Raw genomic sequence first — 25,720 nt, forward strand, 5'->3', positions numbered from 1 at the left:
ATTTTGGGGATATATTGGGTAGATTTAGTGTGTGAGTTAGGAATGTGTTGAAAATTAAGAGTATTTTAGGTATTTTAAAGGTAGAGAGTTGAAAAGAGGAGATGGTATTTGTTTATTACTAATACTAGCCTTGTACCCGCACGATGCAGCGGAGCATAGGAAAAAAAACGTTGGTTAAGTAGTGGTACCGTGTTATTACATGAATGTATGATTCAACTCAAGTGTTTCTTAGTCCGACTGAAAGTGCAAACCGTCGTTGTTGTTTTAGAGTGAGCAGTTTTTATGATGATTGATTATTAAATTCAGTAACACATGTGTGTTTTTTTGGTATACTATGTGAGCAACTTCAGGGAAGTGAAGGGACATGCGTAAGGTTTTTTTTTAAGGGTATTTTTGAAATTTCAAGAATAAAGTGTTTGATGGTAGTATAGATTAAAAGGTTAATTAGAGATTTTAAAGGTAGAGTGTTAAATTTTGAGGGGGTAGTTTATTTATATAGATAGTATAGATATAGATATATATAAGCAGCCCGCTAAGCCATCGTGATTAAAATAAACCTGTTAAATTAGTCAAGCCTGGGCTTGGTAGGCATTGATTCGGCTTAATAAACATTGACTAATTTGACATGTTTATTTCCAACTAGTTTTCTACATCCGTTACTTTTAATATACATTATCTAGAAAATGTAACCCGATTTGATTTGCTTCTATACAAATGGGTTGAAATTGTCACATCTAATACAATTTGAAGATTGTTCCCCAGTCTCGAAAATCAGACTTAATCCATAGCATGCTGATTCAAAGTCTATGTCTCGGGTTGGAAGTTCTTGAAGAGGCATGTCACTTTACATTAGCTTCTCTAAAAGTTTCAAGGACCGAAGAAACTTGTCGAATGAGTTAATGTGACAAGATCAAACCCTTCAGTCATGACGACAAGACGATAACTGTAAACCAAGTGACTAAAGACCACGGAATATTACAACCAAGTTGCAATCCTTTTTACCAAAAGTCTTGACAAGAGCATACCCCAGAGCCAAAATGATGGAATCTGCTAGCATCTCTAACAATAATTTCAACTTCAAAATACTTAGAAACTAGCTTACTGAAAGAATGACAATCATCACAAACACGAAGGTTCTTTGTGATACGAATTGGTGTTCCATGACTCATTTTAAGTAATCCATAAGCAATAGCCAATCTTTCACTATGCCCATTTTGCCTTTCCGCCTTATCTTTCTCCATATGGCCGCCTACCCTCCTTAAAACATCATTAATTTGAGCTAATTTTTTGTAAATCTCATCAGATTCTTGATGAGATTTGTCACTCGCAGTAAAAACATGCAGCTTGTTTGCAATTTCAATCCAACTACAACCAGGATCTTTCTTCAAACCTTTTCGTTTCATTTTCTTTCTTATGTAATCAAGGTCATCCCATTGTTCACACAAAGTGTAGAAATTTGACACAAGAACGAAATTCTTTATATCGTATGAATCTAATTCAAGAAGCTTTTTGGCTGCAACAGTACCTAATTCTACGTTACTATGTACCTTGCACGCACCAAGAAGCGAACGCCAAATTTCAACATTAGGGTTAATTTCCATGTTTTTAACAAACAAAAACGCTTCATCTAACTTGTTTGCACGACCAAGAAGATCAACCATACATGTATAGTGTTCAGGCCACGGATTAAGACCATAATCGTACACCATTGATTGGAAAAACCATTTTCCTTCATCAATTAACAATGAATGGCTGCAAGCATAAAGAATTGCCAAGAAACTTACATGATCTGGTTGAAATTTCTGAGCCACCATTCGATTAAATAAACGAACTGCCTCTTTCCCCATTCCATGCATTCCATATGCATTAACCATGCTAGTCCACAAGACCAAGTCTTTAACCTCAATACAACCAAACATCTTTAGTGAATCCTTTAAAGATCCACATGAGGCATACATATCTACAAGGGAACTTGAAATACGACCATGAAGAACAAACCCATTTCTTATTATATACCCATGAACTTCTTTTCCTTTTCTTAATGCAGATAACTCCGCAACAGCAGAAAGTAAGGCAAGTAGTGTAACTGAATCGGGCTTAATGTGTATTTCCTTCATGGAATTAAAAACATCAAGAGCTTCATTTGCAAGTCCATTTTGCACAAGACAACACATCATGGTCGTCCAAGAAACAACATTCTTTACATCAATAAGTTCAAAAACACGACAGGCATAATCTAAGTATCCACATTTCCCGTATGTATTAATCAATGTATTCTCGAGGACAATATCGTGCAACCCTTTCCGTATTATACAGCCATGGATTTCTTTCACAATAGAATTGAGCTTCAATTCACCACAAACTTGCACAATACTTGCAATCAACGTAGAATCCCTTTCTATTCCGTTCATTTGAGCTTGACGAAATAACATCAATGCTTTTGAATGATACCCATTTATAGCATAGCCCGTAATTATGGTTTTCCATAAAATGTCATCTTTAAACCGGATCCTTTTAAAAAGGGTCTCGGCATAGTCCATTTTATGACACTTAGCGTACATATCAACAAGTGAGTTACAAACCTGCAAATCACAAATCATCCCACTTTTTACAGCATATGCATGAACTTCTAGACCACTTAACAAACTGCCCAGACGACCAATAGTTGAGACCATGCTTATAACTGAATATCGGTCAGGTTTATGACCCATAACCTGCATTCTGTGAAACAGAGCCACGGCTTCATCATAAAGATCATTTTGAACAAATCCTGATAGCAAAGAGTTCCAAGTCACACTATCCTTTTCACCCATACCATTGACAATTCTTGCAGCCTCTTTCATTTTGCCACATTTTGTGTACATAACAACCAATGCATTACCCACATACCTATCTAAATAATAGTCTGATTTCAAAAGAAAAGCATGAATTTCCTTCCCAAACATCACATACGACGACTTTTCACAAGCTTGAAGAGTGGCAACAAAAGTATATGTGTTAGGCACAACCTGGGCTATCTGCATATCTCTAAACACTCTCAATGCCTCTGCATACTGCCCTAAAGACAAATAAGCTAAACTAATCGAATTCCATGACACCACGTCGGCTTTCTCACTCATTTCCTCAAACAACATCTTAGCCGAATTCAGATCACCACATTTCGCATACATACCAATTAACGAGTTACTTACATACACATTACAAACAAAACCCAACTTAATACCCATCCCATGTACTTGAACCCCAAAACAGCGACCCTCAACCTCACCACACGCCTTAAAAACCGACGTAAAAGTACTTGCATCATAACCAACTCCATTCAAATCCAAAAACAACCCAATCACCTTGAAATATTCCCCACTCATCATATACCCACCAATCAAGGCATTCCAAGTGAAAACACTTCGTTCAGGCATTTCGTCAAACACTTTCTGAGCATCTAACAATGACCCAGATTTGCCATAAGCATACACGAGTTTTGTATTTAAAAAAGTTTTATCATTTACATAACAAGATTTTATTACATGGGTATGGACTTGTTTGACTATTGACAAAGATTGTTTTGTAGAACATGTTTCAAGAATTAATGAATAAGTGTCATCTAAACTGTTTTTGTGTTGGTTGTATAAATTGTTTGTAAGTGAAACAAATGATTCATTAAGGGTAGTTTTTAGAGAATACATCTTGATAGAATAATTTGGGAACCTTGAAATTGATTGGTTATTGTTATCATTAAATTTTCCTATACTTCTGGGATATTGGATAGTGGTTATAAGTGTAACCATTTTGAGCCAAAGGTTTTGGTAGGGTGTGGGAAATCGAAACCGAACCGTTATTGAGTTTCCCGTGATATAACCGATCCACAGAAGGTATGGAGGGACATCAAACGGAAACGTGGATTTGATAGTGTACTCTAAGCCTTGATAGTTCTTTTATGCTCAAAACATAAACATTAATTGTATCGAAAGCTAACTTATTGTGTATCAAAAGGTAAATTATCTTCCTCGTTAGTGTTTTTATGTATAGATACATATGTTTATCAAAATGTACTCTAGCAGTGACTAGCACAGTGCAAGACAATCAACCAAAAAGGAAAGTCGCTGCACCACCGCGACCACACTGCAATTTTATTACATTCAGTAACCAGCAAGACCAACGTCTAGATATAAATGTATGAAGGCGAGTCCACAAACAATCGGGTTCAAGAGTTCTTAAAATTTATAAGTGGTACATGGTTCAGGTCAAGTATCCATTACTTGAACAAAGCATTTGTCTGACGTGAACAATTTAAACACTCCTTTTGATGTATATTTGATCAAAAATGACAATTTTTTGGATTACTTCACCTATAAATGAATTGTTATGTTACATCTCAAACAAGTCAAATGGGTAACCTGAACATAATAGAACTGCAAATGAATCAAGCAAATGAATCAAAAGTGGCAAAAGTGCATTCATAGATGCAATTTACTAAACCGCTTCTAATATATAATCATTCCATATTAAAATTACCATTGTCTATACAAATTACAACATTACACACAAATGGAGGTATATGAATCAACCCCATACTAAAAGATTGCCACTTTCGCTCCATCTCTTTTTCTTTTATAATCCTGGCAACTTCAAAATAGTAGCAATGGCATCGAACATAAAGTAAACCCAATGCAATAAAGACCATCCAAGAGCACTGGCAGAATACACCTAGAAGGGGACTCGACTAAAATTCATCAATTTTCTACTATAGATTAGAAGACTATAACGAATCATGTATTGTATATTCTTACAAATTACAAATGGAACAAATATGACAAAAGACACAACAGAAACTATATTCCCCTTATCAAAATAGGGACATCATAGTCCAACTCCTCTCCCTCACCAGCACAACTATACAAATTCAAATTTGGTAATCTAGATTTAATTAACCCCTTCTATGTACACTAGTCTGAAATACAAAAAAGAAGAGACCTTTCACATACCTCCGTGTTCCCAACAAAGCAAGTGATGCCATGATTTCACTCTTCATCTCGTTCTTTAATCCGGGCCAGCCCTTTTCGTGTTAGGAGGATGGACACGGACCCTGTTAACCCTTTAGGGTAATGGGCTCTTATATGAATAACAAAATGTGTTCATGATTACCTCAAGATAACCGAAGCTCACCCCCTTTTGATAGAATTTCTCAAAGTTTCATCAGGTAACGTCCATGAAATCAAATGACCACCCGAATCACCACTCAACAGCTGTTTCATGTCACTTGTGAGGTGAAGAGCAGTGACGGAGTGTTTATGACCCCTTAGCACCTTCCGTAGAACCAACGTGTACTCAGGAACCTGACCACCTAGCCCTAGCCCAGATGTCTGGTTTGTTTGGGTTTGGACACTTTCACTAGAATTATGAACCATTTGCCAAACCTTAACCGCACCACTCTGATGGCCCGAGACGTACCAGTTTGTTTCTAGCCAATCAGAGAAGGTACAAGTGGTCACTGAGACAATGAAATCAGATGGAAGTTGCGAAGTATTAACAACTGCTAAACAGTCACCGTTTATGCTCCAAACCGCAAGCATAATCCCTGCAGCTGTCACAATTTCACCTGTCAAATCGTTCATATAAATAGCCGAAACCGGAGATGAAAACTCAGGAAGCTGTTTGATGAATCCCAACGAGCTAAGGTCCCATAAGACCACGGTGCGATCATCTGAACCACTTATAATGATCATATACGGCTGGCAAATGTGAAGACATGTAATTTTAGACGTGTGAGCTGAAAGTGCTTTTTCCAATTGCAAGGTACGCGGTGCACGGGACCCACTGTAGCTTCCGACCCGCCAAACACAAACCAATCCGTCATCTGCACCAGTGACTAGAACCTGACCATCATGGCTAGCGCTGGCACACTGGATCTGGTTACCACCATGGAGGTTCTCATGGGTCGAAAGGAGCTTATCTTGATCATAGCTCATGTATCTCAAACTACGGTCAGGGAACCCCCATGCAACATACGTGGCATATGTTCTTGGTTTTAAGAGATTGTTGGGACCCACCATGAGAACTTTGTCACTTGAAGTGACAATCTGGGCAATGGAAGCTGCACTTTTACGAATCTCATGTGGTACAAGAAAATTAGAGTATTTAAGTGGATTTATTGGAGGTTTTTTATCTTTTCTTCTCTTGGCGTGGGCCCGCTGAAATAGCTGCTTTGGTGTTTGACCAAAGTGATTAATCTGAGCTAAGATAGATGCTTTCATTGCAGGATCTGTAACTGCATCTATATCGACACTTCCTTCATATGTATAATGGTAGAAAACATTCACAGCTTCTTCAGCCGCCTGTCAAAAAGGGAAGTAGATAAGCTGAATGTGTTTATTAAAGTAATCATGATTAAAACTTATCAATTATGGTTATTTAGGATTAAAATACTCATAATTGGAAAAGAATGTGATTTAAAAAACTAAATGCTGAGGTGAATTTAAAATTACTTGACTACTCTGACTTTATAGGGGTGTGCTAAGATTTGCATTGTCAAACTGATTTTCCGATTATTGTGACTTGAAGTCATAAATCCTAATAATTAGTTTTAAAGGTTTAGATAAAAAGATTCTGCTGCTTTTGACAAATAATCAGTTTTCGGTTATTACTTTCATACTGGCTACACTACAACTATCATAAAAAAGTAAAATATAAGTACTCAATTTGCCACTCTCAAGCTTTCCTTTTCTTTCAGGGTCACGGAAAAGTTACTTTCAATCACATTATTTTATAATTCCTTGGATGATTATAATCTGTGAAACACTCGAACAGCAAATTAACAGATTATTAAAACTTGAAACAGGAAAAGCACATCCGAACACCATCTCCTACATCCCGCTTATTATCTGATTCTGATAAATCTAACTCATATGACTAGTAGAAATGCACATTCAGACACCCTTGAACCCTTATTATAAATAATTATCTGATTTCGATGCCTCAAAATCGTGATGGCTATATTGAAAACGCACATCCAAATGCAAGTAAAACCACAAAGAGAAGTAATACTCACCTTCCCACGTTGTTTATAGCCAAAGATGAGGTCTATCCAGTGATGCAAATTCTCGGAAACGTAGTCAGATTCAAGAGCTTCCCGATGCTTTCTGATGAACTCTCTAGCACTACCTTTAGCCCAAGGAGGTAACATAACACCTCCAACCTAGTAACCATTCAATCATAAACTCTTAACATAACTATGTAATATTCAAAAGGTGGGCAAAAAGGTATTGGCAAAAGACCTAGAAAACGAAAAAAATATCCAACCCATGCATCTTACCACTTGTTTAATTTTTGAGAAAATATTCACAAAAGACCTAGAAAACGAAAAAAATGTGTTCAAGACTTTTCCAAAAATTCATCCAAAGAAAACAAAATACTCTTTGATCTAATTTGTAAAACGACGCTTTAAAAATTCATCTTCGTAGTTTTCAAATATTTTCTATTTCAGAAATAAAAAACTCCTTATATTTTCCAAGTTTAAAAATGAAAAACAAAAACAGTGAAACGCATTCTCAAAAATATTCACAGTTTTCCAGAAATAAAGAACACCTTTCATTTTCTTGAAACTAAAAATTTGGAGAAAAAACTTTGAAACTAAACCCACCACGAGGAATGCTATATAAAAATAAACCAACCTTTTCTCCTGACTGTTTCTCTCCGAGGTCAAGATCGAATCTGTTTTCCAGAAATTCTGGCATGTAATAAAATTCTGGAATCAGTTCCTTTACATCTGAGGTGTTGCCTCTTCCAGCAGCACTAGACCATGTATCTCGTACACTATTAAAAAGGCGGTCAGCATGGTCAAACTGACCACCTTGTAGCTTTTGATTCTCTGTACTGAACGGTGGCAACCGTAAAAGATAGAAAAGAACAATCCCAGCACTAGAATAGTGAGATCCATAATGAAACTTGGGAATCTCGGGATCATCCCAACTTTCATACCTATCAAAAAGTAATACGATTAATCCAAATTCCGAAGTAACAGAATTTCCAGACTATTAAATAAAGTATACACAGAGGTGGCTAGATGGGTCCTGTAATGAATCAAACAAATTTGTACAGGTCAGCCTGAATCAATTCGGGTCAGGTCGAGTCATTGGGAGCTTTTTGTAGGGTATAAAATTTTTTTTTACTCGAGTGTCTGATAAAGTTAGAAGGATTAAACTATCGAAATGATGCATAATTTAGTGATGCTATAAGAGGTTTTATTATTATAATATATTATTTTCTGAAACTTTCAGCCCAATTCTTTTCTGGCCAAACTTTTTGAACGGTTTCCTTTCTAGCCACCTTTATTGGCAGATTAAGGATAACACATAACACAAGTCATTCACGAGTAAACGGGTATATATTGACATCACTAATACAGATAACCCCTACCTTTTCTTGAACTCATCTTCTCCCTCTTCAGTTTGACAGCCCATGGGTTTGTCAAGTTTGCGAAAAGACTTTACATCAGTTAAGTCCAAATTCTCACTCTCATAATCTGCCAAAACCCAAGGGAAGACTGGATATTGAGTAAGATCACTGTACCCACGACCAGCAAGTGTGTTCAGGTGCATCAGATACTGGAAGTTACTAATTTCTCCATTTTGCCACCTCTTGGAGAATGATTTAGCCATAATCTTGAAGGCACTTTCTTGTTTCACTGATCCTGAGATTGTGGTGTCCAACCTGTTTAAGGAAAGAAAGATCAATAAGGTGATAACTTTAATATCTTCAGCATATTTTGAAATACATTTAGGGCATATGAATGAAATATCGAGATATTTCAATCAAATATCTAACAAAAACATAAACAATGATGTACCCTAATCTATGGAATAGAATACAGAAATCGTGCATTCTTGAATAGCATCAACCAAATCATTTGTGTACACAATAGATTACAGATCAGTAAATGTCCACTTTTGTGAAACTAAATCATATACAAATTCAACACAAAATTTTAGCTAACTTATGATGAGAATATGAGATGAGAAGTGGAGGCAATTACAAGTCATTTATGAAGAAATGGATCAATTCAGGTTATTTATATTGCTAACAGATCAAAACAAAGAAATTGGAGAGCTATTCCCTGTTCAAATTACCCAGGGCTGGCGAGACTCAGATGTAAGAGGCCCTAACCAGAGTATCCCCGTGACCGATTCCAATCATTTCCCTGGATACCGCCAAGATATTTACCTAGAGTTTCGAACCTAAGACCTCTTTTGAAAGGACAACACGCGTAACCACTAGATCACCTCGGTGTTTATTGTGTTGCTAGCAGAAAAATTAGGTGCTAATAAAAGAATTCAAAAAATAACCTACAGGAACTGTGTCAGACAGTTTAGAAGTCCCCTATAAGATACTCAGTCAAGTGTTTACAACATCTTATATAGTTTTAATCAAAAAACTTTGATCATTATTTCAGTAACAGTTTTTGTGATGACATGTAAGAAACATGTAACGTACAGAAGTATTGGCAAGTCAATCCAACCCATTTTGTCCTGCCCTAAAAAAATTACATATTTTATCGAAACCCATTTTAAGAGGTTACCAACCTTGCCATTTTGCCACCTATAATTAAGATCTGAAGGTACCAAACTTATTTAGCCTAGAGATATACATCAATAAAAATCAAATTAAGATGGAGCAAGCAACATACATGCTGTTTCTAGGAAGATTCATGGCCAGCAAATTTTTGAACACTTCCTCCCTCTCCTTTTTATGAAAAACCAGAAGATCATTGCATCCATCCATGCTGAATATTTCAACAGCAACAGGACGTAACTGGTAATCACGCTTCAAAATCTCATGAACACTATTTAGCTTCCACATTCGCCATAAATGAGGTATGTTACCACTATTAGTGACCTTTTCCTTACCCCATGCACCACCGTTATATTCCCAAGCCCTTCCCCCACTATGTGATTTTACAGTCATACCCCATGAAGAAGTCAACTTGGAATTTGAGTCCGTACTCATAGAGAAATCTTTTGTTACACCCAAAGCTTGATCGATAACCGAAAGTTCATCTTCGCATTCCTTTTCACAGATGCATCCGGACTCATCAATATAGAAATTCTCTATGACATATAAACATAGTTCCCCAATAAGAAAAATCCCGTCATGTTTATCAAGACCCACAACTCTTTCACAATTGTATCTGAATTTGATTTTCTCTGTGGGCAAAAGATAAGGCCTAATTAAGTACTCCCCGTTGTTACTTAATTCCTTATCCAGTTTGTCCTCCGCTGATTTATTCTCATCAAATCGTGTAGAAGAAGACTTCTTTGGAGAGCTTAAAACCGATTTTTCTTGTATGCCTTCTGAAAGTGGTACCGTCGCTGAGCTGGATTTCATACTAAATTCAGCAGCAGAATGAAGACTTTCATCATTAATGCTACTGTCCCTATCGGTATTGCTATTCCATCCAACTTTCACTCCATCTGAATCCTTAAAGATCGACTCGTCATACATTTCATCATCAAGAGATTCCTGCTTCGCGTCATTCGATATAAGATTGGCCAAAGGATCTGAGTTAGAATCGGAATCGTAATGACCAAGATCGTTTTCTGTTTTCCCCTTTTCAAACTCAAATTTCCCACTTAAAATGTGCTGGACTGTGTCAACTTTAAATTTGCAACGCTCCAATTTCTTCCGCATTCTATATGGGCCTTCAATCGGGCAAAGCTGCCATTCAGGCTCGTCACTCGAATTCGATTTGGGTAAAGAGAAAATGCCCTGCTCGTGCATAAGTTGTTGGAGATGTGTTTGCCACTCACTCTCAGCATGGAGTACCCATCCATATTTGTCTTGACGAACAACTCTTAATTCTGTCGACATCGCATCACGAACCAATTCCAATGCAATTCTTCTTTCATTGACCTGCTCCCAATGTCTTTGATCCAACTTCATCGAATCCCGTGATTTTCTACCAATTTCTTTCTTTCGACGACCATCCATGCCTTTGATTCGAACACCCGGGAACTTAACGGACCCCGCAACATACTGGACCCACATAATCGCAGCACATTGTTCCAAAATTCTATTAACAATAAGTTCAGACATGTAAAGCCAATCAAAGAAAGTAGACAAACTTCCAGTAAGAAGAATGTCAAATCCGCCATGTAACACATCCAGAACCGGACCTTGGTTCGGTTTTGAGACTAGCAGGTCCTCGAGTGCTGACCGGCGGTGCACAAGGAGATGCTTGAGGATGTCCACAGCTAAGTTGCGTGCATTTGGCCTCTGATCATGCAAAAGTGAGATCAAGTTTATACAAAGACAGCAAATTAGATCATTATCGAGATTACTAGGGCAAAAAATTAGACTGCTATGAGCCACCAATAATTGCAAGACTGTGCATACGTCTATCACCCCATCTTCTTGTGACCCATTTGTGAACAATCTCTTTCTGGGCTCGATTTGTAACCCTAATCGCGAAAGAAATTCGTCTTCACCTACTGATATCAAAAATGAAGGAAGAAAACAGTACATGGTGACCCGATTCATGTTTTTAAACACCGCATGTACATAAGCATCGAGTTGTCTAATTCCTCTTCCAATAGACAAAATCCCTTTGCCCACTGGTGGTGCTTGTTCAATTCTACCATCTTTATTTGCCAACTGTAGCATAGACAATAAGAACTCAAGTGTTTTCAGTACGGCAGCTGGTTGAGGAAAGGCACCCATATAAACGCGATCCACAATCAAATGGCATAATGCATCCAAATTCAACGACCATCTGGTTTTATCGAGTTTCTTCTCATCTTCTTCGTCATCCCGCAAGAGCCGTCTTTCTAGAAAGTTCATTAGTCTAGTAAGACACAAACCCTGAAATACCAATACGGATTCAGGATCAACATATAAAGGAACGGTTTCCAAAATGGTTTCAATAACTGGTGTTGATCTTATCTGCTCGGTCACAAAATCAGCAAGAACTTCTGCAACAAAATCTAGCATGGCGTTTGCACCCACAGAACACGGGCCGCCGCCATAACCAGAATCATCTACATCAAGAATCAGTTTTGGATTAATTGTAGAAAATGAATTCGCAGGATTTGGTAGTTGAAATGGGGACTTTAAGTCAGGAGTCGAATCCAATTCAGTCAAAGATACGGAAGATTCCACGGAAGGAGAAGCAGCTGATCCCAGCCAAGATGGCAAGCCAAAAACCTGAGAGGGTGAGGGTACTGACTGAAATCGAGAATTTGATTTCTCTGATAAAATCGGAGAATCGTATATACTTAAAGATGGAGAACCCGGTGAACCCGTTGGGTGAACATTAACTGGAGTGATTTTGAGATCATGGAAATTGAACTGCTTGCTGTCAGATGGTTGATCAGGTGGTTCAGAATCTACAGTTGAGAGAGGCTGTGCAGCATCTTCAATTAACTTTTGTGTCTCCAGCGGTTCACTTTTAGAAGCTCCATCAATATCGTCAGATGCAATCGGTATGTCTTCAGAACTTGCACTTCCCTGTACTGGAGGGAAGCTTGTGATGCTTATGGAGGTCTTAACAGATTCTTCTTGCTCATGGGGCAAGCTAGAAAATGTGTTCTGAGAGCTACTAGTATCATCACCATCATTTATGTTTTTGTCTTCTGACTTTATTGACAGCTCTTTTGCCATCATCACAGCATGAGCAGACCTACAAAATATGACCCACGGATTGAAAATCTTAGTAACATCCAAAAAAGCACTATATTTCTTAGAGTAGGCAATTTGGTTAGTAGAAGAGATACTTGACTCATTTAGAAAAAAATAGCTCAATTTGGTTTGTAGGGAAAGCGCTTTTGGCTTATTTATATTGTCAAACTGGATTCAAATTATAGGTGACAACTTACAAACAGTTACCTATCTACAAGTCGATTTGGGCCCATTGTGATCCCAAAAGGGTCAAATTTCTCAACCAAAAAAAAAACTGATCCAAAGAGGAAAGTCGGATGAAACGCACCTTTAACATATACAACTCACTAAATCGTTCTAGTCACGGATTTTAGATAATATTGTACCAATATTGATTTTGCAATCATCTTTAATGAATAACTATTCAAAAAATATTAGAAAACGGACCAAGAAGTGTTTGTTTCTCAACCTGGATTTACACAGGCATTGAACCGTGCTTTACCCACCTGGCAAATGCATCTTGCCACCTCTAAAACCAATGTTTATAGCCTCTTGAATCAGTTTATTTTAAGATATAAAAATTGAATTATTATTTAGATAATAAAGCTTTCGCGATCATATTTACATGGAAAGAGAATATATTAGACTTTTCTGGTTCTGATCCTCACAAATAATTAATTGTTTTTCACAGTTATACGACAAATGCATTTTGCTACCCTCTAATGTTTCCAAATGAAATAATTAGAAAATGGGAGAGCAGTACCTGATACATGAGAAATAAAGATCCACGCAACTCTCGATAAACTCAGCCCGCCTACAGACAGCCAAAAACAGAGGAGACATTTTGGCCAAGTCAACCATGAACCTAAGAACCGATGCTGTGGCAGCAGGAGCCGAAGCCTCACCACCCATAAGACGGGCAGCATAAGTTTTGTGCATCAAAGCTTCACCCTGAAGGTCCCCGGTCATTTCTGTATTTCCGTCCACTAGATCTGCCGCAAGTCCGCCACCAACTTGAGTTTGGACAGCTAACCTATCAAATGTTGACTTTGCCATTGCAACTACAGCGTCCAAAAGTTCTAAAAACTTCAAGTCAACATTATTTCCATCATTTGGCATAAGGGCATGAAAGTCCAACATTCGAACTTCCGGTAATCTCGGATACACGGGCTTCCCAAATATCAAACAGAAGAGAACATAATAGATATCTGGGGAGTCATAGAAACTCGGGAGCACCCTCATTAATCCTTGATATCCGCCACTTGTTCTAAACTTGAGAGCAAAAGTAGGAGATGATGTAAGACACACGCCAAGAAGAGTCATGATCCATCTCATACTTGTGGGATGAACACCTTCATCAAGAAAATAAGTTATTAATTTTGACGAAACAATCTTATGCCATTGTTCAAGAAGCTCTTCTGATGAAATGGTGACTAAAAGATCGATTAGCATCTCAAGCAGCATATTTCTAACAATAATATGTTTCCCCATTGGCTCTCTTGTTATTTGGATCCGTGAAGTCAGTTCCGGGGGATCAAAAGTCATAATCACAAACCGAACAACATGTTCAAGTTCAGAAATAACAAAACCATCCTCCAAGATCACTCCTAAAAGCACAACCAACTTTTCTAGAACGGGAACCTCAACATCACCTCTTTGGAGGGTAACTAGCAGATGCTGAACAAGGTTGATCCTACGCAAAATGGTGAGATTATGACTACGGTACCAATGCATTGAGACAAGATTCTCAAGAAACCCTAGAAGAGCGATTTGTATTGGAATTTCAGCGGCAACCCACACTGTCCAGTCTAATAGCACATGCTCGACCATATCGGCATTTGAAAGAACTATGCAATTTGATGTTTCATGAGGTACGTCGTTATCAAGTTCCGAGATATGGCTGAAAGCGTCTTTTTGCATCGAAAAATCATCCATGTCTTCATGTGAACTATCTGAAGAAACTTCATCATGGAATGTGGTTGAAGTAAGCTCGTCAAAAATCGTTTCATTTGGGGTGACGGGTGTCGGTGACAGATTGTTTTGAGTTTCTTCCAACTTTTTCGGTTCAGGGAAAGACGCTTCGCAAGCAGCTATTTGGAAGAAAATCTCAAGTGAACGCATATCAAACATTGACATCCTTGAATGTAGAAAGAGAGCAAGCAAATGATACCCTCTAAATGCTTGCATGTCTCTAATGTTTTGAGGATTTTGATTAAGTGCACAAGCAAGCAGTGTTAACGCCATTTGTAACATTTCACTGGTTTCCGCTACTTCCACAAGGGCCAAGACAACAGCTATTCCACCAATGGGACGCAACGTTTCACCAATTATACAATGCTTACAGACATACACATCACCGTGAAGACGTCCAAAACGTGGTATACCTGAAGAAAGAAGATTCTCAGATTCAGATAAACTTTAGAAAATTTGGACAACAAAATAACAGCAGAAGATAAAACTACTTCTGGTGAACCAGCACCTTTGGACACTCATTCACGAAAAGGTTGTTTATCTTATACAAACCCATTATAATAAGGTGGCAAAACTGGCAGCTTGGCAGGGTTGGTAAGAGCTAAAAACGGGTCTGGTCGGTCTGGTTTAATTACCATTTTTTGTCTATTTCTACTATGGAAGTAAAGTATTAATTATGATATACAGAGAGTATTATACAATGCTAGGAACACTTTACTAAACTTTGGGCAACTTTCGACCTATTCAGCCCATTTGGTATCTTTTCTTTTAGCAAGTGTTTTACTCTAGCCATATGACCCTTTAGAGATAAATAACCAAATAGTCACCTCCAGTCCTTCATCCATGGCCTTCCACTTTTTAAGTCACAAATAAGTAACTTTAGAGGCGTTAAAAATTAACTAGCCCCACCCCACCTCCATTAAGAAGCTGAATAAGTATAGAACTTGGGAACATCAATCAAGATGCTAATGTAGATAGAGAAAGAAAAAACGGGTGGTACCACAACCAATTTATACCCCATTCTCTATAAATAGTCAAAGCACTAACTATGATTACGAGAATTCTGTTAGTATATTAACAGTTCGATTTATTAGGAGGAAGGATTGAGAAGGCTGTCTGAGTTTCTATATTTTGAACCATTTAACCAGTAAAGGACAAATCATATCCTCAATCTTCCCATTTACACGTAAAAAGTGCCAGTTTTAGCAATATCTATAATAATCAAAATTCATAACAGACCTCCAATTGGAGAAGCAGCTGCAGAGAGTGGATCAACTAGATTGAGCATAGACAAAGTTCCTGATGCAGGAAAGGCTTCTGTAGACGTTCCATCAAATGCAAAAATCAATTTCCTTCCAGAAAGCTGTAATGAGAGGTTCCCTAACCTTTCAAAATCCCAAACCATTCCACTTCGATCCGTCCTAAAATTTCCTTGCTTGTTACCACTTTCAGCCCTCTGACTATTAGAAGTCAACACCAGATCTGTCTCTAGAGAATCTAATATGGCCATGCTACCCCCACGACACGCCTGGTTAGGAACAAACTGTAAAAGATTCGTGTCTTGAAAAAGACCCCTATACCCTCTGCCCAGAATATACATAAAAAAGATGGAACCTGGTGTCAATACTTCTTCAAATAGATAGCATGATCGTAGGGTCCACGACAACTCACTGACCCGTGCATAACTTACAGGTGTCCCGATTGTTACCTGCAAGGACTTGCCAACTGGCGAGGGAGAATATCCTAATCTCCCAGTATGCCTAAGCTTACCGTTAAGATAAACATATGCAACACTAGCTTGGAATAGTCCAGCCAAAGCATTTGGTTTGCTATGTACTACTGCAAGATGATGCCATTGGTTTTCGTTGATATCTAAGCCTGAAAAGGTCAAAGAAGAAGAATTGCTGGTTGATAGCGTCAATGTCCCATCCTCTTGAAGACGGAGTTCTGCAAAGAATGTATCACCGCCATCTGTCGCGCCAACCGAAAAAATCCGCAACGTATTCCTTTTAGAGAATACAGTTTTGGAAGATTCTGAGTCTTTGGTATTTGATTTCAGGAAATTCCGATATTGAAACCAACATACGAATGAATAACCAGCAGCAGGAGGCCATGATCTCTCTCCCAATGACACGTGTATGGATGCATACCCAAGCTTTCTCATATCCATTTCTACAAATGGAGCAAGAGAAACACTTTCTGAAGTCATATCTTGCATAGTGACCATCTTTTCCATCATACCAACAAGATTATGACCGGGATTTTTCTGTCTCGCTTGCAAGAGGCATCTTATAATCATTCTAAGTTCTGCTGCTGATAACCTGAAACAGAAAACATAAACAGAGATCAACATTTATAAAACCTGGGTACCCTCGTTGTTGCATATTGAGATACAAATTCTATAATTCCAACAGTATTAACCTATAAGCCCCAAGTACTTCAACAATCTTTAAAGCATGGGAAAGTAGAGAGGATGATCCTGAAAGGAAGGGATATAATGTCTCCAGAAGAAGTTCCACGCAACCTGAGAAAAGAAATACAAGGCAAAATTTACGAATGAATTGCTTCCAAGTAGTCACATCAATTTCAACCATTTACTTACAAATAATTCGTATCGGTTACGTTTTATCCTTAACAATTAACAGGTCAAACAGAAATAGTATCTTTAAAGAAAACAGGTAAAACGGGTCAAAAGTCACCCAGACACAATTGAAATGCATGTCTCCTTAATCACTTTTTGAAGACATATATACTTACTGAAAAAACTAACTTTTGTAATCATATTTGACACGATGATTATTTTTGACATTAAAGTACTGAAAACAGAGTGTTTCAGGTCAGGTCAACGAATCTGGACTAACTCAACCACATACCCAAAAGTTTTTTGTCTTGAGTTGAAGTCACTTAGCCTAGTTACCCAATGCACCAGCCCCCCATTTGACACATCTACTTTTAAGAGTACATGCCACATATATGATGAAGTTTACCAGCAGATGTTAAGTTTTCTTGATTAAACGGGCCAGCACGAGCAAGCTCCTCAATAATTTTTAACAGCTCTAGCTGCAATTTCGGAGTAAAGATCAACAATGAACGAATCAGTACCCTCAGTGCACCAGGATTATATATCCGCTCCTTATCAGGAAAAAACGAGCCTGATTGTGTAATAATGGGAAAAGAAGTAGACGAGCTCGCAAGAACGCTTGTTTCAGGGGTTGCAAAGGGCGGAAGTATAATCTCGAGGGCTAGTTCCAAAAGCAACTGCGTTACTTGCCTTTCACACTCCACACAAATCAGGCCCGACTCACACAAAAGATCATAGAAAGTGGGTGAAGATAGAATGGTGTTCAATTTCTCCCTATTGACAGCATTATTGCACACACCAGCTGTTGTTAGGCGCAATAAATATGTAAGAACTCTTATGCAAACGGTTAAACGAGATGGTTCAATCTGCCCTGTATCTCCCTGGAAACTATGAAGTGTTGTTAATAGAAGAGAAAATCCAGTGGCTTCACCAAATACTCTCTGAGCAGATGTATTAGCTCCTAAGACCCGCCATATAGCTCCAAAAACATCACATTTTGCATCATCTTGCAGATTATATTGAGATCCTGACACACTGGTAACCATCCCACTCTTTGAAACTTCAACCAACATACTTAGCTCCTCAGCATGAACCTAATGAATATATAAGTATTGTTGGTCACTTACTTAAACTTTATTAAAGAAAACAAAAAGCCCACAAGGCCACAAATACAAGTCTAAGAATGCTATTTTGTGTGTGTCATCCTTGCGCAGGGGCCATGCTAATCTTCTCTGTATTGTTTTACACTTTTAAAAACTAAATGCGAGTATTTAGAAAGCAGACATCAAATGGATACATCGACCTGGTGTATGATGACTTAATTTGCAACGAATAGTTTCCAATCTATGTGATTTAATATAAGAGATAGAAATAATAACTTTATGGTTCTTAAATTTTCAGGTTTTCTTAAACAAAAATGGTCATATGCATTATAACGTAGTATAGAAGTATTGATATTGATAATAATATGTTGCAAGTTTGACACATATAGTTATAAATTGTTCACTTCGGATTGCATTTTATCTCAAATGAGTCCAATCAAAAAGTTTAGGTATAAAAGGGATTGGCATTCACCTGAAGTCTATATTAAATCCAAACAACCCCTAATTTGCTTTCCTCAAAGATGTAAATTAATGTAATAATAGTAACAAAATCAATGCATTTACTACTTACTATAAAGATGCCAAGATGGACAAAATAAAGCTTGTATTCAGCCCAGCCCATTAAAACCAAAACAAACACCAACCCATTTAAGGCCCATATTACCACCTCGAGTTTGCACCATAGTTGGGGAGTTTATTTGGCTAACCTGTGCAGAGTCTTCAATGATTAAACAAGATAACACACGAAGGACGCCAGGACGGTGCATATCAGACACCAAAAACGGAAGAGCAGTTGTTACACCATTAGCAGTACGAAATGTTACTTGGTTCTGCTCAGCTTTCTTCAGTAAATAAAACAAACAATCCCAAGCGACCGAGATTGTGCCTTCAGTTTCAAAAAGAGAGAACTTTCCAGAACCCGAATCCAATAACTTAGGAGATGAAATAATTGCATCTTTACTGTCTATATGTTTCTTGAAGCTGCTCGAGTTTGCCTTCTTTTCTAAATCATCAGTCATAGCATTATGCTGCTCAGAACCCAATAAAAACTTGTGCTGCTTTAAATCATCCAACAGAACTTCCAAGACACCTACTTCCCGCAAAACCTTTTTGTACTGTTGATCAAAGGACAATAACTTTATAAAAAAAGATAAGATAGTGTGCTTCAATTCAGATGCTATCTGTTGTTGTAATAAGCAGCAGAGTGCAAGTAATTCTTGTTCGGGTATGCAGTTAACAACGGTCACTGCATATTCAAGAATTTTAAGGATGATTTCTTGCAAGGAAGTCGGGAAGCCCCCCATATTGAGGATCAATAAGGGCACGGTCCTTAACTGCTGACACAACATGTAATTCTCGAGATGACTCGAGAATATTTTGAACATTCTATTCAGAACTTCTGCCTGAAGTTCCCGGCTATCCGCTTTGAGAAAAATGTCCTGTAATACTTGAATGGCGTCAATATCTTTGACTTTATAATTGTCTTTATCCCAACCGTCATCGGGGAAGAGATCAGAAGAAGTTTGACTTCTGCGGTTACCCTTTGACCCAGTCATCACAGCATTGGGTGGGCCCGTTTGAGCTAGATTCACGAGGACATCAAGCAATCTAGATAAAATGGGTGAGAGACCTTGTGATGAGATGTCTCCATTTCCCTTAGCAGCCTCTAATGCTGACTCACTTCTTTCAAAGTTTTGATCTTTTGCAAGGACCAAAGCAAACTGAACAAGATACTGATACCCATGAGCATTACGAACATCCTCCCTGAGCCTTATATCACCAGCCTCTGCAAAAAATATCGTTTCCAGTAAGCATAAACAGAAGTTTAGACAACAAAACTATAATCCTAGACTAATTGAGATACTAGAAAAAAGCAAAACCACAATAGAAATTATAAAATGGAGCATTCCAAAAGCAAACATTTAATTACAAAAAAAAAGGAAGGGAAGTTACGCAACATAAATACCGTAATTACATATTTACCAAATTAAAGTTGATAATATCATATATGCCCAATGTTATTTTAGTATCTATCAAATATACCCATTCTATTATTAACTGATTTAAAATCAAATTTACTTCAACAAATTCCTTTCGAATTGCGCTTTCTTCTTTGCTGTTACAAATGTTTATACAAAATGTACAAATCCCATAAGTTGTACAATTTACAGATATTGGTCCTTTACCATTTGTAATTGTTTATTATCTCTAATTTACTATCTTCAAAACGAAGCTTACGCTCATCAACTTGCATGAGTTTTCGTGATATACTGGTATTTAATGTTTGATTTTCATGTGGGTGGGGACGGGACCATTGACACACCCCCTGTAAATGACATTCGCTAGCTTCATTCTACCACCATATTGAATTGTTTCTTTCTAATTTAACTATGTATAATTGTTCAGAAAATATATTATTATGTTAAATGTGTAGCATAGTACTCTAAGAAAATGTTTTATATTTAAATTTAATACTCGGTAGTATCTTAATTATTTATTGTTAAAAGCAAATAGGGAATATATTGATATAAATCTAGTTTCGATCATTTGATAATAGAATGGATAAATTTGATAAATCTAAGATAAAATTGGGTATATATGATACTACTATTAACTCGAATTGGGTAAATATGTAATTAGAGTGTTTACATTGGAGATATATAGTCCCAAAGAAGAAAGATGACTAGAGGTAGCAAAACAAGCAGTCTAATAATGGGTCAAAACAGAATTGGGTCAATAGGGGTAGTACTATAGTACAAGTCAAAACAGATCAAGCCAGGTCGAGATGACCCGAAACACTTACTTATATAATGTGTCAAAAATGCATAAGTTGAAATGCAGTTCAGCTCACTAGTGAATAATCTTATGATAATTAATGTTTATGCCAAAAGGGGGAGAAAAAGGAAACTCACCAGGTCGATATGACAATTCTATGCATTCAAGCAGCAAGTCAACAATGCTCATTGTATATGCAGGGTCTCCAGTTTCTGGCTTAAAATCTTTCACAGCAATTACCAGTACTTTCATCTGCATGTGATTAATAAACTGTATCAGAACAGAAACTTTAGATTCAGAAAGATAGACCAAGTTCCCATTCTTTTTAAGTGAACTGGCTTTATATCTTTGACACCCAAGAACGGGAACATAAAACCTCAATGAGAACCAAACACATGTCAACTTGAAGTAACAGAAAGAACATATGTATGCTTTACAGTTTATAAAGAGAATTAAAATCCATTTATGAAAGGAAAGAATGTGATCTACCAGTTGATGCTTCCTTATGTACTTGGCAGTGCTTCCATTGTCATTAGCTATAAGCAGACCAAGTATCTGCAAATAAAGATGACAATAAATATGTTAACATAAATTTGAATGAGAGGTAATAATTTAATGTGTCCAAACATTACCTGCATTGCATGTCTATGTAGCTGAATATTGTGCAAGGGTACAAGACCTTCCTTGTATCTTGAGAATATTGACGATCCATTGGCAACCATCTCAAAGAGTAACTGAAGTGATTTGTCTTCTATTAAACTCTGAGCAGCTGCAGTATGACTTGCCAATGCCTTCATGATGTGCACAACGCTGCCCTCTACCTTCAAAGATGATATCAAACATTAGCAACTATCCTACTTGTGCTCACATGCGCAACATATCTAGGACATTAGTAAGCAATTAAAAAACATAAAAGTATCGACTAAAACTACTTAACATTCTCGAGATAAATTGGGTAATAGCTAAACGTTAAAAAATAATTTGAATCAAGCTTATCAACTACATGATATAATAGTGTCGTAAAATAACTGGTTATAGCGGATAGTATACCTCAAGCCGTCGATCTGGACCTGTGTTGTCCATGACTTCTGGCCCCATTTCAATGGAGGTAACTTTTTGCCAGGTATTCCTTCCATCAGGACCCAAAAGGGCATTAAGAATATGAATAAGACAGCAAAAGATCCCAGAATCAAGAAGAGATTGTTTATCAATAGGCTGTCAACAACAAGCAAAGGTCCAGTATTTCAGATGATTATAATAGAAAAGTACGAGTTCTGACATTCATAAGTACACAATCTAAGGTTTTTACAGTATGAAGAAGTTCATAGTATGAAAGCTAAAAAAATAATTCCACCCTATTACTCTAAACAAACACAGAATAAGAATGTACCCCAGATACAAGATATTCAACAGCCTGCAAGAGATTTGATCCAGCCTGAATTCCACCCTGCAAAATACAGACATAAATATTATTGCACTTTCAACAAACTCATACCGCCATCCAAAAACCAAAGGAATAGAAATGATGACAAACCTCTGTGACCTCTGAAAAATAGCCAATCAAAGTGTCAATCTCCAACAATCGTGATTTACTGCTCAATCTTAACTTTTCTATATCTGTAACAAAAGCTCTACCCACAACAAAAGAAAATATGTGTGTCTCTACTAACCTGCAGATCCACGGGACTTGTCAAGATCACCTTAGACGGAAAGAAATAAGTCTATGTAATTGTAGTTTTGTAATTCAATCCCATTCAACAAATTCCATTAGAAAGTATGACTGTATGAGTTAAGTCAGTCAATCAACACGAAAAAATAAACCAAGCTGTTGTCTACCATTGCCTTTAAATTGTTTTAAAAAACAGGACTCTCACAAAATATCATTCTAAAAATAATTTCATTAGCATCCAATATTGGAGTTATACCTACTATCTAGACACTAAATGGTGTAGCAGGATGAAATGAACAATAATGTAATGAATATCTCCCTTGATATACTAAAGGAGGGTTAACCAATACATCACAAAAGCTGATGTGCCAGCCATTTAGCATGACCAACAATGCCTTTCTTATGTCAGCATTATGTCATCATCCACTAACAATTTTAAATATATACTCATAAAAGAAATGGATAGCTTCTTTGAGAAGCCTTTGGATTATTTTTACTAAAATAATGTTTATTATTTCTCCTCTGAAATACCAAAAACAAATTTATTTGATATCCCTGCGTATAATGCGGGATATCAATCTAGTCATTATCAGATAAGAGCACTTGCATGAATGTGTCTGTGTAAGTACATGTATGTATGTATGTATGTATGTATGTATGTATGTATGTATGTATGTATGTATGTATGTATAAGAGATAATTGTAAATAGAATAAAGAAAACAGATGAACGATCTAAATACAAGAGATACAGTCATACATGGTAATCAACTGTGCTACATTAGAATGTTGCTTTACAAATCTACAAAAGACTTCAACCGTCATGTTCAAGGCCTTTTCTTTCTCCTGCAGGTAAAGATACAATTCATAAGAATATGCGGGCAGTTTCTATATATATTTTATTAAATAGGTAAGCTGTGTGCATTAAACCTTCTCCGATGACGAGGTCCGGAACTCTTCCCAGTGTCTCTTAAAGTCCAATTCCAATTCAAATTTGTCTCTGAGATACAATGCGATAAAAGTGAATCATGGGAATTGTAGTTTGACATTCACTTTTAGGGAGAATATTCACTTTTAGGGAGAATTAGAAATGTACAAAATAAATTAATTAAGCATATAACTCAAATATGTTCAAGTTACAAGCACTCCCATCATAGCATTGTCTACTAAAGTACCAAAGCCATATTAAAATAACAACATTTGAAATATAAGAGTAAAACTTTTTACTTTGTGAATGGAACTATTAATGTAGGAACTAAAAGGATGTGTTGTAAGGAATCTCATCATTTGTATGTGTAATCTACTCAACATTAAAAACTAAAGGTTATATGGATTTGGATTACTTATAACATTAATCATTTTCTAATCTTATGCAGAACCATAAAATAATAACGTTTGATTACACTGCCCCATTCATTCACTATGTTTGGAAATGAGTGTCCCCTTTAACAGTATGGAAAACCCACTAGAATATGTTTAACCACTTCGTTTAAACTTTTATAAGATACAAACCTTTAAAAGAATAAGAACAGGACTTTAAAATGTTAAATTCTGACACTGTTGTTTATCATTCTTGATTCATACAAAGAAAGATCTAGAAAGGGATGTACATGACATCATTTACTCAATCAGGCACCTTTTCTCAAATAACAATAGTCAGGTAAGACCAACTAACAAAAATACTACTGTCATTGAAACCAGCAGCATATGCACTTTGAATTTTTGTAGTTCAACCTATTCATACTCCAATTCAATGTCAACAAGAACATTTTAATTTTAAACTTTTAACATTTCATCTTTGATACATTGTTACTAGCACTATAATCTAGCTATCAAAAATCTCTTTCTCCAAATAAAACAAGTTCATAAACTCTAACACCAGATACAATCATACTTCATCCTTTCTTATTATAGAACTTACGATCTCCTTCCTTCTAACTATAGCATAAATCCAAAAGCACGATCTCAAAATCCCAACTTACCGTAAGGAGATAAATTGTCATCTTCTTATTTAAAATAGCTGCATTTATTACAAGTGACCACTTACAAAACAATAACAAATTAACAACACTAACCATAGTTCATCTGACCATAGAAAATAAATTCAAAAAAACATCACCCATTTCCTTAGAACAATTCATAACGGCTCTTGCTCACATAAATATTAAATCCTTACTCATTTTCACCTGTATCATAATTATATATATATTCATTATACATCACTAACGTACCATAACCAGATTTGACATATCAAGTCATTCATAAAGTATTCCGCTTAAACACATCAGGTTATTTATATCTATATCTATATATAGATCACGGGGATACCGGTCAGGCCACATACATCTGAACAAGAAAAACCTCCTCTGTATACCGTTTACGCGTATAAATCACGATACAACAACTTAAAAAGACTTCTCATTTCTATCTCTTAAACCCTAAATCATGTAAATCTTAAGCTCTACTACTTCAACTTCTCAAGACTTCAATCATCATCATACATATATAAACACATATATACAATATATATAAAGTCTGACCTTGAAGAGGTGGAAAAGAAATCAAGTGAAGAAGTGGCATTATCATTAGAATCATGATAATAAGGTGAAGCAGCAGTTGATGATGAAGGAGATGGTGATGATCCAGTTGGTGAAGCTCCTGCTGTTGTATTATTTGTTAATCCAACTTTTTCTTTAAAATCTTTAAGCAATGATACCCATTTCATTTTCTATATCTATATATATCTATATATCTATATCTATATATATCACATCATCCACCGGAAAGAACACACACACACACAAGACCACCGTTAACCGTCACGGCAAATCGGATCTCCGATTAATGAAATAAACGGTCAGCTGATCGGATGATGATGATGATAAAACAAAAACAAAACAAAAAAAAAAGTCAATATTTAGGGCTTCGATTTGGAAGAAAGAGGATCTGATTAAATGAAAATGCTGATTTTTTAAAAA

At 36.7% G+C, this 25,720-nt stretch overlaps 2 protein-coding genes and 1 non-coding gene across 3 annotated transcripts; all 3 read right to left on the reverse strand.

Moving 5' to 3' along the window:
* Positions 1–565: 565 nt before the first annotated feature.
* On the reverse strand, positions 566–3,683 carry LOC122583122 (pentatricopeptide repeat-containing protein At3g63370, chloroplastic). The gene has a single exon (XM_043755556.1). It carries the CDS (start codon positions 3,681–3,683, stop codon positions 999–1,001), a length of 2,685 nt encoding a protein of 894 aa, XP_043611491.1. The 3' UTR covers positions 566–998.
* A 1,043-nt stretch (positions 3,684–4,726) lies between these two features.
* LOC122581797 (protein SPIRRIG-like) lies at positions 4,727–25,500 on the reverse strand. Its single transcript, XM_043754077.1, has 19 exons — positions 25,283–25,500; positions 23,673–23,742; positions 23,503–23,588; positions 22,610–22,745; positions 22,466–22,522; positions 22,126–22,290; positions 21,708–21,896; positions 21,565–21,630; positions 21,213–21,327; positions 19,008–20,086; positions 17,604–18,291; positions 17,038–17,140; positions 15,856–16,937; positions 13,409–15,029; positions 9,680–12,667; positions 8,413–8,706; positions 7,668–7,974; positions 7,046–7,192; positions 4,727–6,332 (listed from the first exon to the last, which is right to left on the reverse strand). The coding sequence occupies exons 1-19, from the start codon at positions 25,465–25,467 to the stop codon at positions 5,160–5,162; spliced, it is 10,551 nt and encodes a 3,516-aa protein (XP_043610012.1). The 5' UTR covers positions 25,468–25,500; the 3' UTR covers positions 4,727–5,159.
* LOC122584058 lies at positions 18,367–18,471 on the reverse strand. Its single transcript, XR_006321410.1, has one exon. It is a non-coding gene; the product is annotated as a U6 spliceosomal RNA (small nuclear RNA).
* Positions 25,501–25,720: the final 220 nt, after the last annotated feature.

This window comes from Erigeron canadensis, chromosome 9 (genome assembly GCF_010389155.1).
Source record: "Erigeron canadensis isolate Cc75 chromosome 9, C_canadensis_v1, whole genome shotgun sequence".
Classification (NCBI taxonomy): domain Eukaryota; kingdom Viridiplantae; phylum Streptophyta; class Magnoliopsida; order Asterales; family Asteraceae; genus Erigeron; species Erigeron canadensis.